At 44.4% G+C, this 19,787-nt stretch overlaps 1 protein-coding gene across 5 annotated transcripts in view; it reads right to left on the bottom strand.

Annotated features, from left to right (window-relative positions):
- Positions 1-4,745: 4,745 nt before the first annotated feature.
- The window catches only part of ctnnd2a (catenin (cadherin-associated protein), delta 2a), a 287,423-nt gene continuing 272,381 nt past the window's right edge, over positions 4,746-19,787 (bottom strand). For all 5 annotated transcript variants that reach the window (XM_048266125.1, XM_048266123.1, XM_048266126.1 and 2 more), the window contains 4 exons: positions 16,955-17,081; positions 7,687-7,818; positions 7,073-7,149; positions 4,746-5,928 (listed from right to left, as the gene is read on the bottom strand). In XM_048266125.1, coding sequence (XP_048122082.1) covers positions 5,662-5,928; positions 7,073-7,149; positions 7,687-7,818; positions 16,955-17,081 — 603 coding nt within the window. In that variant the 3' untranslated portion in view covers positions 4,746-5,661. The remainder of the gene's footprint in view (positions 5,929-7,072; positions 7,150-7,686; positions 7,819-16,954; positions 17,082-19,787) is intronic.

Below are 19,787 nucleotides of genomic sequence, written 5' to 3'. Positions count from 1 at the left end.
TCTTTAGGTTTACCCTCTTGAGCAGACATGGCTGAAGTAGCATCCATTCTGGGGCCAGTTAAGGATCTGGTGAAAACAGCATGGGGACATCAAAGTCCTGTCAAGATGCTCAAAATGACCCAGGCAGGCAGGCTGACAGTGACAGAAGACAGGTAACACCTCCTTTACACCCAGCATTCCTGCCCTTCACTCTGCTCTGCTATCACATGACCTGGCTAGTGTAACTCCATATTGACAGGCCCAAGATTTTGACTTCTGACTTTGACTTCTTCCTATGGAGCTGATGGCATAGCAGCAGAGATTATTATGACAGGCCACGTGGTGTGGGTGAGTGTGTGTTTGTGTGTGTGTGTGCGTGCACGTGCTTGCACCCAAGTATGCCAGAAAGATCATGAGACTGAGCGAATAATTGAATAATAACTCTGAATAATCATGGCTAACATAACATGATGTGAATATAAAAACATAAATACAGTATATTAAGGGATGCTTGAATTACCAGACTTGAACACCCTTTTTTTCCGACCTGCCATGTTTAGAAACGCATGCCTTGTGCCTTTTCTTTGTCTCAGCATAGTCGTTGATATTACACAATGATAATGAATATCAAACACGCACAATTACTTCGAATCTCAAACACTGACAGCCATAAGGCATGTGATGTCTCCAGCAAATGGCCAAATGAGATTGTTCTCCCCATGAATAATTCTGTTTTGGAGGTCTGAAGTGTCTTGGCTGAATTACATTTGTGCATTGTCTAATCGGAAATTGATCAGGCGCCAAATCCCCAGCTCGGCCCGAGCATTGATGAGCCATGCAGCCATGCTGTTAGCCAGGGAGGAGGGAGAAGAAAGTTCCTCTTCCTGCTGTATTTGTGCAAAGTTCAAATGGATCACATTTGTTAAACCGAAGACCCTTTTTCATGCCACATTAGATTATTCTCTCACACACCTTCTTACACACCACACAAAGTTCCCTCGACAGAAAATGTAACTTTACTAAAACCACCATACATAATCATCCAAGGCAGTGGCAGGAATTTTGGGTGAATAGGAGCATATATCCAGTGCAACTGTACCAATACTTGGCCACTGAATGAGAGGCTGCATTGCAGGCGAACTGAAAATCTGCAGCTTAGAGAGAAAGTCTCTCCCTGTGTCTCTTTTGGTCTCCCTATTGTATTCATCAAAATCTCCAATCAAATTCTAAAGAAACACACAATGGCACTGCAGTTAACAGTTGAGTGTTTATGTCAATTGTATGGTACAAATTAAAAATAGGTATTGAGTTTGTGGCTTCCATGGATCTGAGCTGACAAACTAAATCATTTCAAAAACACTTGTCTAGTTTTATTTTTTCTGGCATGGGAACAAATCCACAAGATGGATTTTTCGCACAGTACTTTTGATTGAAGAATTAAAAAAAAAAGATGACATTCATTTGCAACATTCTAGATTCTATTCACACCTTTTCAACGCAGAAGTTTATTCATGCGGGTAACCAACATTGAAATCTGCCATCTTTCCAGAACACTTTTTTTTTTAAATCATCAGGTTTATCAGTTATAAACTAATTAAATGTCATGTTTTAGACACCAGTTGCAAAGTCTTTTGTTACTTATGTCTAGCTTTTCAGCTGAGCTTGAGCAATATAAGACTGAACGTTGACAGCAGACAGAGATTGAGGCATTAGGGGAGACAGAAATACAAATGCCCTTAAATGGAAAGACAATTGTGATATATCCATCTGTACAATATATCTTTTTAGAGGTTGAACACCAGAGCCAATAAAATACTACCATACTGTGCGACTGTGTGTGTGTAGTTTGGCTGCAGGCATCTACTCCCCAGTGTCATAAAGATGCAGCGGGTAACACTTTCAGAGGCTAGGTGACAGAGTGGTGTGGTCAGAGAGGACATATTAAGTGCCGAGTATGTCCACTCTTACACAAATCGGCCTTAGGGGTGAGTAGTGGCACGCTCCTCCTCACTGTGCCATGGTCCTTTGAGGGTTTGTGGGGCCCGTGCTGGTAGTTCAAGTTCAGGTCCACGTTTATTGTCACATCAATACACCAGTAATTAAATTCTTAGACGCCAGCTGAACTTCACAGAGTAAGTTAAATAGAAATAATGAATAACAATTTTAAAAAATAGTTATTTAAGTCTTAAATGCAAAAAGAACGATATAAGAACATGTAATTAAAGTGGCAATGGTAAACTGCAGACAGTAAGTCACTCTAAACACTAAAGTGTGTAGGGTGATTATATGGAATGTGTACTCTTTTAATAGTGAAATATTGTCAGAATAAGTGTTCTTGCCACAATGACAGTTCATTATCCTGATGGTTTGTGGATAAAAAACTGTTTCTGAATCGGATGGTACGGGTCCAAATACTCTTATACTGTCTGGCTGTGCAGGTCCTGGATGGTTAGTAGCTCAGTCCTTGTGATGCACTGAGCTGACCACCCCCTGCAAAACTTTGTGGTCATGGGCAGTGCTGTTGCCGTACCATGCTGTGATGCTGCCAGTTAGGATGCTCTCAATGGTACTGCAGTAGAAGTTGTTAAGTATACCGCTGTCTTGCAGCCTTTGTGACTACACCTATCTGGTGGGACCAGCTCAGATCCTCGCTGATGATAATCCCAAGGAAGTCTCTCCACTGCTGGCCTCCGATGTAATTGAAGGTACTGCTCTCCTCCTTGCAGCCTCCTGTACAGACTCCTCCACAATCAGCTCCTTGGTTTTACTAACAGCAGGTTGTTGTCCTGACACCATGATGTTAACGTTGCCCCCTCTGCTCTGTAGGCAGACTTTTCTCCGTGTGTGATGCAGACGATTATGGTGGTGTAATCAGCAAACTTGATGATAGTGTTGGAGATGTGTGTGACCCTGCAGTCATAAGTGAACAGTGTGTGCAGTAGGGGACTTAGCAGGAGTGCTTCTCCAGAGCTAAGAGCGGATAACAATGTCTCTTCATGTTGCAGCATGGATCACTGTAAACTGGCAGGCTGGTTGAATCTGGAAGCTTTTCCTTTCCACCGGGTTGGTTAAGGTGGGTCTTCCAGGTTCAGAGAATGGAATCCTTATGGAGTGCGCCAACAAACTGGATTTGTGAACTACAGTATAGCATGCTTCAGGACCAAGGCCATAGAATGCCCAAGTAAAACATGTAAATGCATAACAGTAGAAGAACATTAAAACCACACTTTATGACATGATCAATTCCTGCCGACCATTTTGAGAAAGAGTAAGACCAGATAGGGAGAGTGTGTATATCTACAGGTTACCCTCTTTATTTCATCCAACCAGAAACAAGATAAAAACAGTGGACCATTCAAACGATGGAATCAGGTTGATCAATCCTGCAACAAATAGCTAGAACATTTAGCATATGACCATATGCTATATTTTCAGATGTGATGTTTGGATGTTTAAAGACAAAATAAGTGATGTAAGTAAAAACATGACATAAGTGACGATTCATGATAATGAGTTATCATGAAAAACATAGCATTTCAAAAGGCTCTTTAGCTATACACATTCTGTGCCAAGCCACTGCCAAAGCATATAATCATTAAGCTTACCATTAACTCACAAATGTTTCTTTTGGATCGATTCCAATGGTGGTACACTGTAGACATAAAAAGTGTGAGGCAATTAACCCCAACACCATTACCTCTGTTGACAATATCAAGTGTAACACATCCTCTTACAAGTGTGACCCATATCTGTAGTTCAGATTTACAATACATGTTGTGTTGATTCATTTTTTTCTGTATGATGGCAATCAGTTCAGAACAGCTATGCAGATTTCTGAGAATTATTTATTGTCCTGGCATCAGAACAGTCCAAATCCAGAGTGATTATCTATGAAGCTCAACAAAAAAAGCAGCACAGCTCAACCCAGGAGGTCAACATCTTCAAGTGTTGGTTTTCTATTCCCGCTTGGAATGATTGAGATAAACAGAGTGCATTTACACAAGTCTCTTTTTACTTCTTCTCATTTGCTTTTGGTGACACTGACATCACATAAAAATTATATATGTATAATTTTGTATATATATTTGTATATTTATATTTGCATGTATTTATATATATAATTCTCATTTTCTATTAACATTGCAGTCTAATACCTCACTTTGTTTTTGTCATGGAAAATCAAACAGTAGAAGTCGGCTGTTGGGAAGGACACCTCTTCCAAAACGGTTCAACATACAGCACACACTTACTAACAACAAGAGACAGATTTGTACATCTTTCAGAGGGAATCGAGCTCTTAAAGATTTTGCCCTCCTGGTTATTGTCTTTTTTTCTCCTTTTGTTTGCGTAGACATACTGTTACTTAGCATTAAAACACAATTTTAAAACAAATAAAATAAGTGACAGTGTGCAGAGGTTATACCTAGTTGTGGAAAGGAAACGTCAGCTGGCCTCGACAACTTTCCAAAGTCCTCATCCAGATGTTTAAAAAAATTTGGCACAATGTCAGTCATTGTCTTGTGTAAGCACGTAAAAACTGAGATACTAGTGGAACAGAGAGTTTTTTTATGCCAATATGGATGACCAACATTTGTATTTATTATCTTTTAAGACTATCATTTGATAGAGAAAGGAAAAAAAAGATCTGATATAAGTGAAAATCAATAGGATCTATTTCATAATATCTACATCTAATTTTTTAGGCAGTGAAAAAGCACTTCATTAACAAAGAGGGTGGAATGATGCTGTTTGAACTGTCTCTGAACTGCTTCAAACATTTGTTTAGTTGCCACAAACTCACATTATCAGAACAAACAATACTGCTATGCATGTCCTTCTTGCTGTTAAAACATACTTTTGTCTGGAAAGGGGACATTGATGATTGATACATATTTTGAAGTCTTTTTTTTCTTTACTTTTGTACCATAAACAATGTCCAAAGCCACTGGATGACCGTGGCATCCGTGTAATATACACAATGCACTTGTATCTCTGCAATGTACACCAAATACTTTACATCAACAAATTAAAAAAGTACAAATCAAAAATTAAAAAGACAAAAATATAGAGCAAAAAGGCTTGGGGAAGAACCTTCTTGTACAGATTGACATTCCATCAGTTTAAGATGAAGCCTTATTTCACCTCTCAAAGGAATGGTGTACAAAAAAAAGAAAGAAACGGTGAAATGCTGTTCCCACCAATCTTGTAAACAACTCATTTTCTTGTGCTTCGTCTCACTTTTTCCGCTGCAGTACTACCATCATGTCATTCTCTCTTTATCTTCATTACGTCAACGGGATGTCCTCATGACTCTACTCTCATACTAAGTGCCTTTTCTTATGTCTCATCTGCTCATGTCTTTCCCACCTCTCCTGAAAATCTCGATTTGCCTTCATGCACATCTAGACTCACTGATATCACTTGACTTCTAAACTGTGGCTTGAAGCCCAAACTCCAGGAAAACCAGCTTTGAACAAACTGAACTCAACAAACAATGTTTTGTGGCATGCACATGCACAGTCAGCCACCCCCCCTCTCTTCCCCACCTGTCAAGACCAGTCGATTGGTCCTGTGCTCAGCATCTCTCACCCGCAAACACCCAACAACCATTCCCCGACCCTGGCCACACAAACACACTAACATACACATACACACAAAACCCACACACAACCTCCCAAGACCCTAGACCCAGGAGTCTGGCGAGGCTGGGTAGTGACTCGTCTCATAGTTGAGTTCGCTATAGGGCCGGGCGGCAGAGTAGAAGTCCACATAATTCCCGGTCGACTTGAGGCCCAGGTGCATACTGAGATCCGCGGCAGGTGCGGCACGGTGCACCTGGTCCTCCAGGAACGCCTCCTCAAAGCTCCGCGTGGAGTTTTGGAAGGGCGGGAGCGTCTCGTAGTCCTTGCGGACAACGCTCTCCTGAGGGGCAGGTTGCGCAGCGGTAACCTGGAGACACATAGAGATCAGAGGTCAAACGTGGGGGTCTGTTTCTATTCTAAGGTTGGCTCTGGCCTCTGGCTCTCCAAGGTAATGCTGTATGCCAGCACAATGCTGTTGTATGGAAACTAAACAAAAGACTGAGATAAACTAGTCACTAGTTGTAGCAATGTTACTATCCAAACAGCCTAATAGCAATGTAGCCATGAGTAATTAGAGAGACTATACATTAATACTCAAAGCTGGCAAGAATCTGCTGAAATTGCATATCACTATACGAGAAAATGAGAAGGCACTTTTGATTGGGTTAGAAAATGGAATTTTTTAAGACACTTGGAGCACCCAATAAACCACTAAAAGGAAGCAGAATACAAAGGTTGTATGTGTGCATGCGTGTTAAGTGCAAGACGGGCTTGAGGCATCGGTGGCAGCTGTGAGAGGAGTCTATGCCAGATTTGGGCTTATCAGAGAAGACCCCCCCCCCCCTTTCCCTTTTCCCTCCTCCTGCAGCTGCCAAGAGAAACAGCCATCTTAGTTGAATCAGTTAGTCATTATAGGCCTCGACTTAGACTGTTGCCAAACACAGAGTCTCTGTGTGTTGATGTGTGTGTGTGTGTGTGTGTGTGTGTGTGTTTTGTGCTTTGTGCTCCAAAATCAGGGAGAGCTCAGCAGAGTTGCCACCAGATGTTTCATAAAAATGAATGTAGGCATATGGAGCCATGAATTCATTGGTGTAATTGAATCTATAAAGTCTTGTGAGCAACATCTGACCCTTTTCTTTAACTAACAGACAGAGACAGACAGTTGGCCCACTTATTATCTACTAACGAGGACTTTTTTATGGGCTCCCTCAAAACAAAAAATGCAAATCCCCGCAAACAGGACCGGATTTATAATATGCCATAAACGATGCATAGCATCTGCGGAGTATTTCTTTTTTATATATTAATTCACAGCAGGGTGATAATAATCACCAAAATGTTTCTGGAACGTGACATAAAAGGTTGGTTGATGTGAACTCGGTGCATTCTCCAGTGCTTCTGCACAGAGCACAGAGACGAAAAAAGTACAAGATGTGAAGAGATTGGGATGGGGTTTTTTTGGTGGAGAGTCAGGACGAGCTGAAATAAAAAGCCTTGTTTGTTCCCCTCACCTGGTTGTGTTTGAGCTCTTCATTAGAAGCTGTGTAGGCGTTCTGGTACAGCGTGGAAGTTCCACAGGAGATTTGCACTGTGAGATGAGATGAGAGAAAGAGAGAGAGAGGAAAAGAGAGAGAGACAGAGAGGGAAAAGGAGAAAGAGAAAGATCTGTGTGAAAGCTCAAAAACAAAGAAGAGCGCAAATGCCACAGCCTTCTCTGGGAATTAATATGTCACAGTGTTCACAGCGTGAACTTGAGTGAGCTGTCAGTTGGTTTGAAGGGAACATATACAAGAACAGCCAGACAATAAGTTTGACTGAAAAGGTCATCTGCTGCCTGGGTTAATGCACACTTTTTGCTCGTTTAAATTCATCAATATGAAAACTTGTCACTCGGCATCTGAGAAATAAGTATCAGCCATGAATGATCAATGTCACAAATTTCAACATCTACATACACACCATGTCTCACGACAGCTGTGTGTGAAGTTCCCTATGCTATGCACTGGCTAGGTGAGGTCTGAAGAGTAGGGTGGGGACAGTCTGATGACGGCAAGAACAGATTGAGACCAAAACTGTAGGAGACTACACATGACTGCCAGCCCCTCCAACACACACGTGTGCTTACCTGCCATGGCGTCTTTCCTGGATGTGTGCTCGCCTTTGTTTCCATGGTAACTGGCGTTGGTGCCAGTGGACTCGTAGTCGGTCTTGCGCTCCTTGAGGCTCACCATCTCCCGGGGCGAGGCGGGGGCACTGGCTGCAGATCACCCACATAATAGGCAGTAAGTGGCTGGCATTAGTGACGGGACAGATAGCCCTGGCATCAGTCCTCACACACACACACTTACAAACACACACACACACACACACACACACACACACACACACACACAAGGGGATTTTTTTCTTCTCTCTCTCTCTCCCTCTTTCTTTGCCTAGATCCAGAAGAAAACATATGCTCTCCCACAACTCTTTTCTCTCTCATTCTGCTTCTGCTCTTACTCTTTTCTCTCTCCTCAATTCTTCCTCTTCACCTCCGTTCTTCTCTCTCTCTCTCCCTCCCTCTCTCTCTCAGGCCACACATGGTGTGTGTAGGTGACAGAAGTGTGTGTGGATCCATTAGTCCCCATTAGGGATGTTTGATAGGTGTATGAGCTTGAAGGTGATTTCATCAGCTCCAATCAGTCACACTCAACACAAGCAAACTCCGCCAAGCAGTGCCATGCACTCAAAAAGTGCTTATGCACATCAACTTTATCAAATGCTTATTTCAACACTATCACAGGGGACATGCTCTTAGTCCTTGGCTAGCCATGTGTAGGTCACAAACAAGAGATTTATGTTAATAATGTGTGTAGATATTGATTGTTGCTACAGCACAAACATAATGACTTAAGAGGAAAGCGATAATCACTGTATACTATAGGCCCTTTCACACTGGCGAAATCACCGCGATCTTATATACCAGAATCGCGGAACGACTGTCCCTTTCACATAGACCGAGGCGGAACGGCGGGACAAAGTGTCTCACCAAATTTACTACCAAGCCCCCTAGACATTTTGCCGAGTTTTTTCGTTCTGGCACCAGTGTGAATGGGTCAAGGTGGAAAGGGGAATCTGGGTGGGCATTTCGATGCTATGTCCAGCCCACCACAGGAGATTGCAAATAGATCTAACTGATCAAAAGCAGCAATAGCAGAGACAGCACATTATGTCAATCTATAAATTCACAAAGTCTCCAGTCATTCAATGCCTGCTAGAGTTGACTGTAGCTTGGAATGCAATCAGTTGCCATAATAGGCTATCCTAAAATCCAGTGAAAAAACAAAGCATGAACTCATGAGCGTCTGTCTGCCCTATATGTATATCCTCTGATTGTAATGCTTACAGATATCTAGGCGATATTTGTAACATTTGTTTTGTATTTGGCCTGTTATAAAATCATGTAGACCTATTGAACAATTTAAACACATCAGGAACCGCAAAGTTGGAGACATGCATAAAGACATTAAAAAAACCGGATTACTCTGGAATGGCTAACTGTAGGGGCATGCTTTACACCAGTGGTCCCCAAACTACGGCCCGCGGGCCGGATACGGCCCACCACCTCATTTTTGGTTGGCCCCGAAAACATGCCCGTGGTATATAGCATCTGGCCCGCATGGCAATACGACATCGTCAAACTATAACCTCCGTAATTTCCCCCATTCATTCTCTATGGCGAGTCTTAACAGTACACATGTAATACTCTTTTTATACACTGGTAGTTGTTTTGGCGCTGTTTCGCGTTTGCCATCGAAAACGGAATGAAATGTAGGCCTACCTACCTGCAAACAATGTAAGAGGCCTATGCTGACTGCATCAGTGCTCAAAGTATTCTACAAGTTTATCAATTCATTGTTAATAACTAACTAACTTCTATTCAAGTCATATTTCTGGGACTTTCTGGGATAATTATTTCTATTTTTTATTCACTCATTCAAATGTTCATACAAATTCACAAAGTTCTCATCAGGTGAGTGAAAGTGGTAATTTCAGATGTTTTTGCCAGCACTTCATAAAACTCTCATAGTTTGAGAACTTCAAATTATTTGTAGGATATTGCTTGTTCACAACTTGAGCTGTGTATGCAAAGACACAGAGTTCAGAGTTCACACATTTTGAATAAAATACACTTTTGGGACTCCCTGCTAATACTTTTGGGAATGCTATTTTTTTATTAGTATTATTTCATTTGAGCTACATTTAACACTGATATGGCATGATTGCAATGTAAACACAGCTAACAATGGTATTAAATTGCAGTAGCCTATGATTAAATGTAATGGAATATTGAACTAAGGTAGACTGCTGTTGTCCATAGCACTAAGCTATTTATGGTAACTACTCCGAGTCTCTGGCCCTCTCTTAGAGCCAGGCATAGTGAGCTGGCCCTCGGAAGAAAAAGTTTGGGGACCACTGCTTTACACCTTTGTGTTCGGTAAGGTCTGCAGTTTATTCTGATATATGGTTTGTCATGTGTTGAGGTAAAGTTCGCGAAGTATTCCACCAAGATGAATGGGTAGGGAAACGGGCACAAAAAATATGATTAAATTAAAGTTACTTTTCTCACGAACCGTTTATCACAACAACTAACCACTAACATCGTTTAAAAGCTGAGAAAAAGCTCTTTCGTGTGATACATGTGATGTCTGTGATAATAGGCTACTTCGCAAGTAGTTCAGCAAATTTGGGTGGGACAGAATACCTATAGGCTACAGCAGCTCTGGCCATGTCGGCTCTGGCTCACATGATGTACTGCTTTAAATGATCGTTTCACTACCCAACACGCTAACAAGAAAGAAAAGAAAAAAGAAACCAATGTGCTTATGTCACGATTTCCGATAGGCCCAGGCCTAGAGAAAAGACAGCTATGGTAACCTAACAATTAGGATTTGCTTTGCCTATACTGCTGTTTGGTTGCCCCAAACTTTGAGACGATCCATAGGCCATACTCGCATTAACTGAATCTTATCAACCCGAACTGCGATGTTCCAAACAGACAGGATACAATGCCTAATAATCTCACTGCCTTCGGCATAACTGCTAACAGTGCGCCTAGGCCTACTGTTAAACACCTGAAAAATATTAAGCTGCTGTTTTCTTTTCATGACGAGCACTAGGCCTACGCTTAAATGATTTATGACTGAATGGAACGTTGCGTTTTTAAGCACCAGAACTGCTTATCACGTCGTGCGACAAAGTTTACATCATCTTCTAATGTATCCTTATGTTGAGATGTCCATTCTCTTTGCCCTAGGCTATCATTTGAGTGCGAAGCATGTTCTCTGTGTGAAAAGGCCTTATATTAGTACTGATAGCAGATAGAGCAATCATAATGAAGCAGTGTTTTCTCATTACAAAGGAAGTTGATGGTGCATTACGAAAACACTGGCAAGACACTGACTCATGCAATTTAATGTTATTATAAATAATTATAGATGTAAAACATGCATACAGAGCCCACCTTAAATAGATAATAAAGTATAGATTGTTATAACAAAAGTGTTAATACATTTCAGTATTAATTCCCAAATAATACTGTTGAGTATGCTTTGAACACCACTCTCTTTGCTACTGACAGTGGTACAGTAGTGTTGATGGGTAGTATGCACAGTATGAGTAGCACTGACTGGTTTAGTATTCTGTGGGCACTGTTCTCTTTCCGAAGATGCAAAGTCATAATCCTGAGTAGCACTGGCTGTATGAGAATGGCTCTTTTTTCTTCATCTGCCTGAGAGTCTGTGGGCTGCGGAGGCGACACAAATCTCCTGCTGTAAACACCTGTCTGCCATGCTACCACTGTGGCTCAGGAGAACACAACCCCCCTTCCCACACACCCACACACACACACACACACACACACACATTTGTTTACCTCGGCAGAAGCTGGCAAAGCTGGGGGAAGGACACAGTCAAACAGCCAGGCCGAGATGGAGAGAGAGGGATGGAAGGAGAGAGGAGGGAGAGAGGGAGATGTAGGGAGAAGGAGTGAGAGAGAGCTGAAGAGAGGAGAGAGGGAGGGAGGGATGGAAACAGTGATGGAGGGGGAGAGCAAGAGAGAACACTCTTGCCAATCCCCTAAATGCCTAAACGGATCAGCCCAGCCCCCCCTCTTCTCTCCTCTCCCCCGCTCCCTGGCTGGAGTGTTTGAAGCGAGCAGGAGCTCTATCAGCATGGTGCATAGTGCCGCCCCAGGCCCCCAAAGCCCCCATGGTCTGGGCCCCCACTAGACCACTGCCCCAGCCACTGCAGCATCTCTCTCTCTCTCTTTCTCTCTCTCCTTCACCTTTCTCTCTCTTTTCCCACCAGCCTCCTCTGTGTCTCATCCCACCCCATCTCTCTGTCTTCGTCTCCCTGCGTACCCTCTCATCTCTCGATCTAAGTCTCTCACACTCCATTTCTCTCTCCATTCTCCACACTACTGCAGCTTCTCCTGTGTCATCCACGAATCAGGAGCTTTTCTTTGTCCAGATCTGGTCAATCGCTCAAGACAGCAGAGAGATATAGACGGACACGCCTAGACACTCTACGGCATCACTCAAACCTCAACGGTCCAGTTCAATATGAACCGATTTCAGGTTATAACAGCATTACATTGCTGTGGAGCTGTGAGTATGCCTTCCTTTTTGAGTCAATCCATTCACTAGAGCATTGTGTGTGCATCTAGTCTAACCACATCAATATTGATTAAACGAATGCCCAGTGTATGCACACGAGTGAATAATATGCTTGTGTGGATTTAATAATAGAAGAATCTGCTAATTACAGTACACATAACTCAATAGCATCTACCATTTCTCATACTGTCAGATTTTGGAGATAGGAGGCATAAGAGAGAAAAAAAAGCTGAAGGAAGAAATCGTGTGTGTGCGTGTGTGGAGGGTACACCTATTCATTCTTTCTTCTTCCAAGGATGGCTCTTTGGTTCAATTTCTGCTCTAGAATCCCCAAGCCTATAGAAAAGAGTATGGATTTGGACAGAAGAGAGAGAGAGAGTTGAATTTCCCCTTGGGGATCAACAAAGTATCTATCTATTGTGAGGGGGGGTCCATTGCAACAGGATTTAGGAAATGCAAGGGAAATGTCTGCACCCTCAAACTGATTTAGGTGAGCAGAGCCAAGAGGAGGCTGTGTGTGTCGGTGACGGATATATCTTTCTGATTAACTCGGGGACACATCGAAGCCCACCAGTCTCTCTCTGTCTCTCCCTCCCTCTCCCCTCACCAAACACCATCTGGTGAGTGTTAATCTACAGATGCAACATTAAGACTCTGTCAGCCTGTAAAGGCAGCGGCAGAGGAAATAAACCAAACTAATTAATGAGCAACGCTTCGTCAGATAGATCAAACACGCGTTTCCCCGAGCAACGGCCTTGACTTCTTCAGCCTTTCGCCAAGTTTCAAAGTGTTCACTTGAAACCGTTCAACCCTCTTACCCATACAGTATAAGAAGGATGCCAGAACACCAGAAGCAAAATGTTCATCCCAGTCGGAACCCCCGAACACATGTTTAATAATCTGTGAAGCCTCTATGGCTTCTCCATATCAGATTCCATTCCCTGGTCCTGCCTCGATCCGGAACTGATCTAACTCATTCCCCAATGAGTCAGTGACAATAGTAATTGGTCCATACTTTGCCTGTCCACATTATGACTGGCTTCGCTGTTGTGTTTTAAATGACAGTCATGCACAATTAGAGTTAACAGTCAGAATAAAACTAAACATTTTCAACAGAAGCAATTTGATCCGTCCATAAAAGCTTGCCTGGTGTTTGGAGAGGATCCAATAGGCTGACTGAAATGTCTTTCAGGCTTTGAAACCCTCTGCTGTGTGTGTGTGGTGGTGTGTGTGCGTGTGTGTGTGTGTGTGTGTGTGTGTGTGTGTGTGTGTGTGTGTGTATGGTATGCTGAACCTTACATGCCTCACCAGTGCACCCACAGAGTGATCAAGCCTCGCTCTTTAGATGGCAGTGTTTTTACTGCCTGTGCTTGGGATTATCGTATCTCTGTGTGAGTGCACACATACACAAACACACACACACACACACACACACACACAGAGAGAGAGAGAGAGAGAGAGAGAGAGAGAGAGAGAGAGAAAGAAACAGTAAAGAGTTTCCTCTTAGGGACAATATGAATGCCAGAAAGAAAAGGGGCTTGCTATAGCTTGCTGGAGTGCTTTTCACTTCACGGGGCTAACTGCTGGCCAAAAAGCTTGGGACTGCTGTTATGTTTCCCACCACCACCATCAGCACCACCACTAGGCAATGCTCGACAGCGCATGGTGCCATGGCAACCATCACAGATGCACCACGCGGGAGGCGAGGGATCTTGCAGCATGAGCCCTTTGGGAAGATACTCTTTCTGACTAGGTCTCTGCTCTGCGTACACACACACACACACACACAGACACACACACACACTCCTTTCCCCTTCTCTTTCTTTTCTCTTATTCTGTCTCTCCGTCTTTCTGTTTGGGACTGAAGAGTATGCGGGTATGTATCCAGTCTTCGCCTTGGTAGCGCCTCTCTTTCACTCTGATCCAGAGGTCAGAGGTGTCGGGGTGTGTGTGTGTGGTGGGGGCTGCAGAGGGTTTATTCATGCTCAGGGCGACGCGATTGGCACCCGCACACTCGGATCTTTTTCTTTGTTTATCTCGTCCTCTCCCTCAAACGGCTTCACAGGGGGATCTGGCAGAGAGCGTTTGGCATCTGGGCCATCTCCCCAGCCAGCCGTGCCATGCCGTGCCATCAGACAATCAGCGAGGAGGTTTTCCTTCCCTTGCCCACACCACACCGCACCACACCGCACCGCACCGCACCACACCGCACTGGGCTTCCCACTCTCTGACCGTCTTCTCCCGTAACGGTTACAGCAGGGAGCTTGGCTAAAAGAGCCATTCACTCATATTTATACCGCAACCTCTGGGTAACATTCACACACTTGTGGTTTACTGCCTCTCTCTCTCTCTCTCTGTGTGTGTGTGTGTGTGAGTGCTTTACTGCCTCATCCCACACACACACACACCCTTGCTATCACTTACTATCTGACACAGGTAATCTACAGAGCCGAATGCCATTCTACAATGCATTATGGATTATCCCATTCATGGCCATTACGTGATTACATATCATGTAATTCATCATGTCATCATGCAATTTATATTGATTTGCTCATCTCTTCCTATGGCAAACTATACTACAGTGTGTGTGTGTGTGTGTGTGTGTGTGTGTGTGTGTGTGTGTGTGTGTTGTGTGTGTGTGTTTGGGGTGTGGGGTGGAGTAATAAGATCAATAGATGATAATCGAAGTGGACATGTGTGTGCTTGAAAAGTGTGGCCTTCTCTGTGTTGTGTTTTCTACAGTCCTGGCTTGGCTCTGGTTAATGTTAACACTAAAAGCAGTGTGGTGAAACACAAACACTTTCACAAAACACACACACACACACACACACACACACACACACACACAATCACAAATATTCACACACTCATTCATATACCCACCGAGTGAGCAAGACCTTCCCCATTATGCATTAGGATTTATCATTTTAATTACTGAGTTCTGCAAGGAACTCTGTCTGAGGATTATGAAAGAGTTAATGACACACACACACACACACACACACTTTCAGTTTCTTGTGCGCCCCACCTCCTCTCTCACTCAGTGGAGTGACAAGGTCGGGTTGTGAGAGAATAACTGCAGTGCTGCAGCACGTTATTGAATTAGTGGCTGGCGTCAGGTTGGATGAGCCCAGCACGTCTTAACACTTCATTGTGAGGTGCAGATGAGGTCCCTTGTGTAAAATGCTGATGACATATTCTGTGTAATTCAGGGTTCACTCCTCTCCCCAGTATTTCTTCCACTCTGTCACTCTCCTTTTCATTCTATACTATTTTCTCTCTCCCTCATTCTCTCTGTCACGGTCTCTCTTTAACCATCATTATATTTATTTCAGTCTTTCACTCTTTGTTTCTTTCTTTCATTCTATCACTCCCTTTCCTCTCCCCCTCTGTATTCTCCAGGGGTTAACACACTCAATGAGACATGTTTCAGTAGTGTGCACTGTAGCCATGGAGGAGACCCATAAAACATGTGAGCTTGGTGGTCCCTTTCACGCTAACTCACTGTAAAACGCGGCCCTGGGGGGGATTCAAGAGGACCTGTGAGAACTCTGTGAGTATGACCTATTAGCACAACCCTTCCCTTCAGCGAAAGCCATAAAATCACATCCAGACATCCACTTTGCATAATCACTGCCGGACCAAATGAGGCAAATCCCAATGTGGAGTTGGAGCGAGGCTGTGAAAGTGTGGAATAGATCAGGGCTCAGCTCTGGACCTAAACTGACAGATCTGGATCAGATCTGGACCAGAGCAGGCCCAAATAGGGGCCAGACCAGGACTAAATTATGACCCAGATATGGGTTAAATTTGGGGCCAAAGCCACTTACACGGTCATGAGCTCTCTCAATTTTGCTCTTTGCTTCACCACACTGGGAGAGCCATTTACAGTTGTCAACAGACAGGAGAAATTCTTTCAAAGTTCAGAGGCTACGCTAACATCAGTGGTGAGGTGTTACAGCTGAAGGCTACATATCACACCACAGGCTCCACACTGGCTCATTACACACACCCAAAGAGTCACATTCTAGAATTGTCCGTCAGGTCTGCAGCTAACAGCCCATCATATCTGTTAGAGGGAAGGGAAGGGAAGAGAGAGAGGGAGAGAGGGAGAGAGGGAGAGAGAGAGAAGCTGACAGCTTAAAATGAATATTTGGTGCTCAAAGGGAAATTGGGAAACTATTTCTGTTATTTCATTTCTTATATTTTTGTTCAATTGGGATACGTGCTGTGTAGTTCACATGTTTCCTGTCTTTATTTATAACTTGTCTAACTTCATTTCAGGTTTGCTGGTGTTTTATCACTGTAACAGTTTCTCCAGGAGGCATGATAACCAAGGGCAGCAGGCAGTGCTGCACTTCAGGACCAAGGACAGCGGCACACTTGCTGAACTCAAGGAAACGCCTCTACTGCTGAGGTCAGGTAGGGGGAGGAGAGGAGAGGACAGAGAGGACAGCGAACATGCAGAGGGGACAGGAGAGAGAGGGAGGGACAGAGAGACAGGGCAGGAGAGGGCAGATGCACACACAGATGCACACACACACACACACACACACACACACACACACACACACACACACACACACACACACACACACACCCACACCCACGTAGAGAAACTATGACACTGACACGTGTGTGTGTGTGTGAGAGAAAGAGAGAGAGAGAGAGAGAGAAAGAGAAAGAGAGAGCTAGAGAGAGAGAGACAGAGAGGTCCAGGGCATGACTCACCCGATCGATTGTTGGGAGACGTCCGCACGGGCGAGACGGAGGGGGTGCGTGAGGAAGAGTACGGCCGCTGCCTGTCTCGCTCGATGGTGGAGGCAGAGCCCACAAAATGATACTGTGAGTAGCCATCCTGCAGACCAGCCACAGAGGAGGAAGAGGAGGAGAGCAAACACATTTTCAGTCCACAGGCAATTAGGAATGGCTCTCACACACACGGCATCAATCAAAGAGCAGAACACAACAACAACAACAACATCAACAACACAGTGAAAAGAAAGATGGGGGTGGTGGCAACTCAAACCCTAATCCTACAGCATTCAGTGGGACTCAACGTCTTTTGTGTTTTTATTAAAACATGCCAGACGTTCTTTTCCTTCACAGTGGAAAATGCAACATTTTAAGAAACCGTTTGCATTAAAATATGGTTTCATAACATTTCAAGAAAGTTGTATTTTTTTTTCACAATCTTCATTCCTTCAAATTATACAATCTCTACTTTGTTAGTTATTAATAACAAATCACAGTTAAGTTAAGTATCGTTGAGTAAGTGGTTGTCTAGGAATGGTGACAAAAAAAGCACTTCTTTCAACAGTCATCGTTAAGCAAAAAGAAAGACAGCGTGGTGTGCGTTTTACACCCTGCAAACTGGCCCCTGTCTGATCGCTCACATACTGTACCCAAATCTATTGTGGGTGTCTGTTGCTATCTCTCTTTTTGACGGTGAGTGTGTGTGTGTGTGTGTGTGTGTGTGTGTGTGTGTGTGTGTGTGTGTGGTGGGGTAGCCATGAGAAGAACTCAGGGAGAGAACAGAGGTTTGTGTGTGTGTGTGTGTGTGTGTGTGTGTCTTTGTTGTGTGAGTAGCTGTGAGAACACTGTGAGAGAACAGAGCTGTGTGTGGGTGTGTATATGTGTGTGTGTGTGTGTGTGTGTGTATAGTGTCTAGAGAGGTCCGTTGCTCACTGCTAGCTGTGAACCGCTAACCCCCATGAGCCTCTCACTCATTCTGTCACTTTAATTTAAGATCTCCACCTTGAAGTCATTACTTGCATCAATCCACAGCCTGCCACACACACGTCAGAGGGTCTGTCAGCACTTAGGGCTGACCCTGTGTGTGTGTGTGTGTGTGTGTGTTGTGTGTTGTGAGTGGGATGGACAGGGCTGAGTGGAGAATGAGGTGAGGCAGGTGAAGCTGATCGTAAAGATAAGGTGAGTGCCCCTGCAATCACACACACACACACACACACACACACACACACACACACACATGCACATGCACACGCACACGCACACACATGCATACACACACACACTCTCTCTGGCACACAGTGACACTCTTTTTCTCTCGCACACATACAGTACACACAACCAGTCCTACATCTCCTCCACTGCCTGTGGTCTCACATGAATCAATACACCCCCCAGTGCCTGTATCGCTGACCCAGCTAGCCAGCGTTGAGAGGGGTCATATTTCACCCTCCACCCACCACCACACACACACACACGCACACACACACACACACACACACACACACACACACACACTGTGTTGCCACAGCCTAAATCCTCCTCTGGCAGCCCGGTTCTCTGTGCTGATAAGGAGCGGGCTGCAGCGCAAACCGCCACGTGAACTTCCCCACCGCAGCAGCAGCAGCAGCAGCACGGCCATTCAGTTTAATTAGCAAGCAGCCCTGAGCTGGATCCAGGCCCTTCGCTACCCTGCCTGTCCACTGGAACAGCAGCCCAGGCAAAGGCAGGGACTTATCTTCCACCTTGCTCGAATAAATAATTATTGAGGGTGTGCAATTACAATGAGAACATCGGGTCTCTTTCTGGAGAACATGGCAAGAGAAATGTTTGCTTAATTCAGCGACAGGATGAGCCTGAGGCATTGGGAATGACCTTTATTCATGAGTGTGCCTTCTTGATTATAGCACAAAAGTAACAACATGAGGAAAAGGGTTTAGAGGAGCAGGCAACTCATGTGGTTTTCTGGGGAAAGGCCCCCGGGGAAGAAACGACTTCAGGAGGGAACAAAGGGGAACAAAAACATGTTTCTATTTTAGTTTGAGGTTTTAACATGCGTGTTGCTTGTCCCCCCCCTCTCAGCCAGGACTATGCACCAACACCAGGGTTGACGGTTAGAGGAGTTTGTGCTGCATTTTGCTGTGTTCAACGAAAAATGCAACAAATCTTAATCAAGGTCCACACCTTTAAACAGACAAGACACAATCTAAAGAAAGGACAGACAGAAACTTAGGCAGCTAAAGCCTTCACTTTGTAGTTTTGCAGTAATTCATTCATGCTGTACTGCCAGCCGAACCCCCCAAAAGAGGAAGAAGAAGAACAAAAAGCACCATCTCCCCTCCGCATCGTTGCCATTGTGCTGCCCCGGTCTTACATGGGCATTGTGCTGCCCCGGTCTTACATGGGCATTGTGCTGCCCCGGTCTTACATGGGCATTGTGCTGCCCCGGTCTTACATGGGCATTTTGTTGGCGAGGCTGGCGCAGATCAAAGGTCTGTGACGCTTCTGACACTGAGCAGTTGAGCAGTTCAAAGCTGTCCCACTTTCCTTCTTCCTCTCCCTCGGTTGCTGAGCCCAGCTACGCTAAGCCAGCCCCTGGGACCGATGGTGAGCGCCCCCCCCCCCAGTTGCTATGCAACTCCTGCACATGCCGTGAAAAATGACAGCAGACAGGTAGTCGAGGGGCGACGGGCGTCAGCGACGCGCAGAAAGGGGCACAAAATGGCACATAAATAAACACTTGGCTGCGAATCATCGTGCCGAAGGACTCGCCGAAAGATAGGTGCTTGCTGTGCCCCATTTTCAGTCTGTT

The sequence above is a fragment of the Alosa alosa genome, chromosome 16, assembly GCF_017589495.1.
Source record: "Alosa alosa isolate M-15738 ecotype Scorff River chromosome 16, AALO_Geno_1.1, whole genome shotgun sequence".
Classification (NCBI taxonomy): Eukaryota; Metazoa; Chordata; class Actinopteri; order Clupeiformes; family Clupeidae; genus Alosa; species Alosa alosa.
This window is presented reverse-complemented; position numbering and strand designations above follow the sequence as displayed.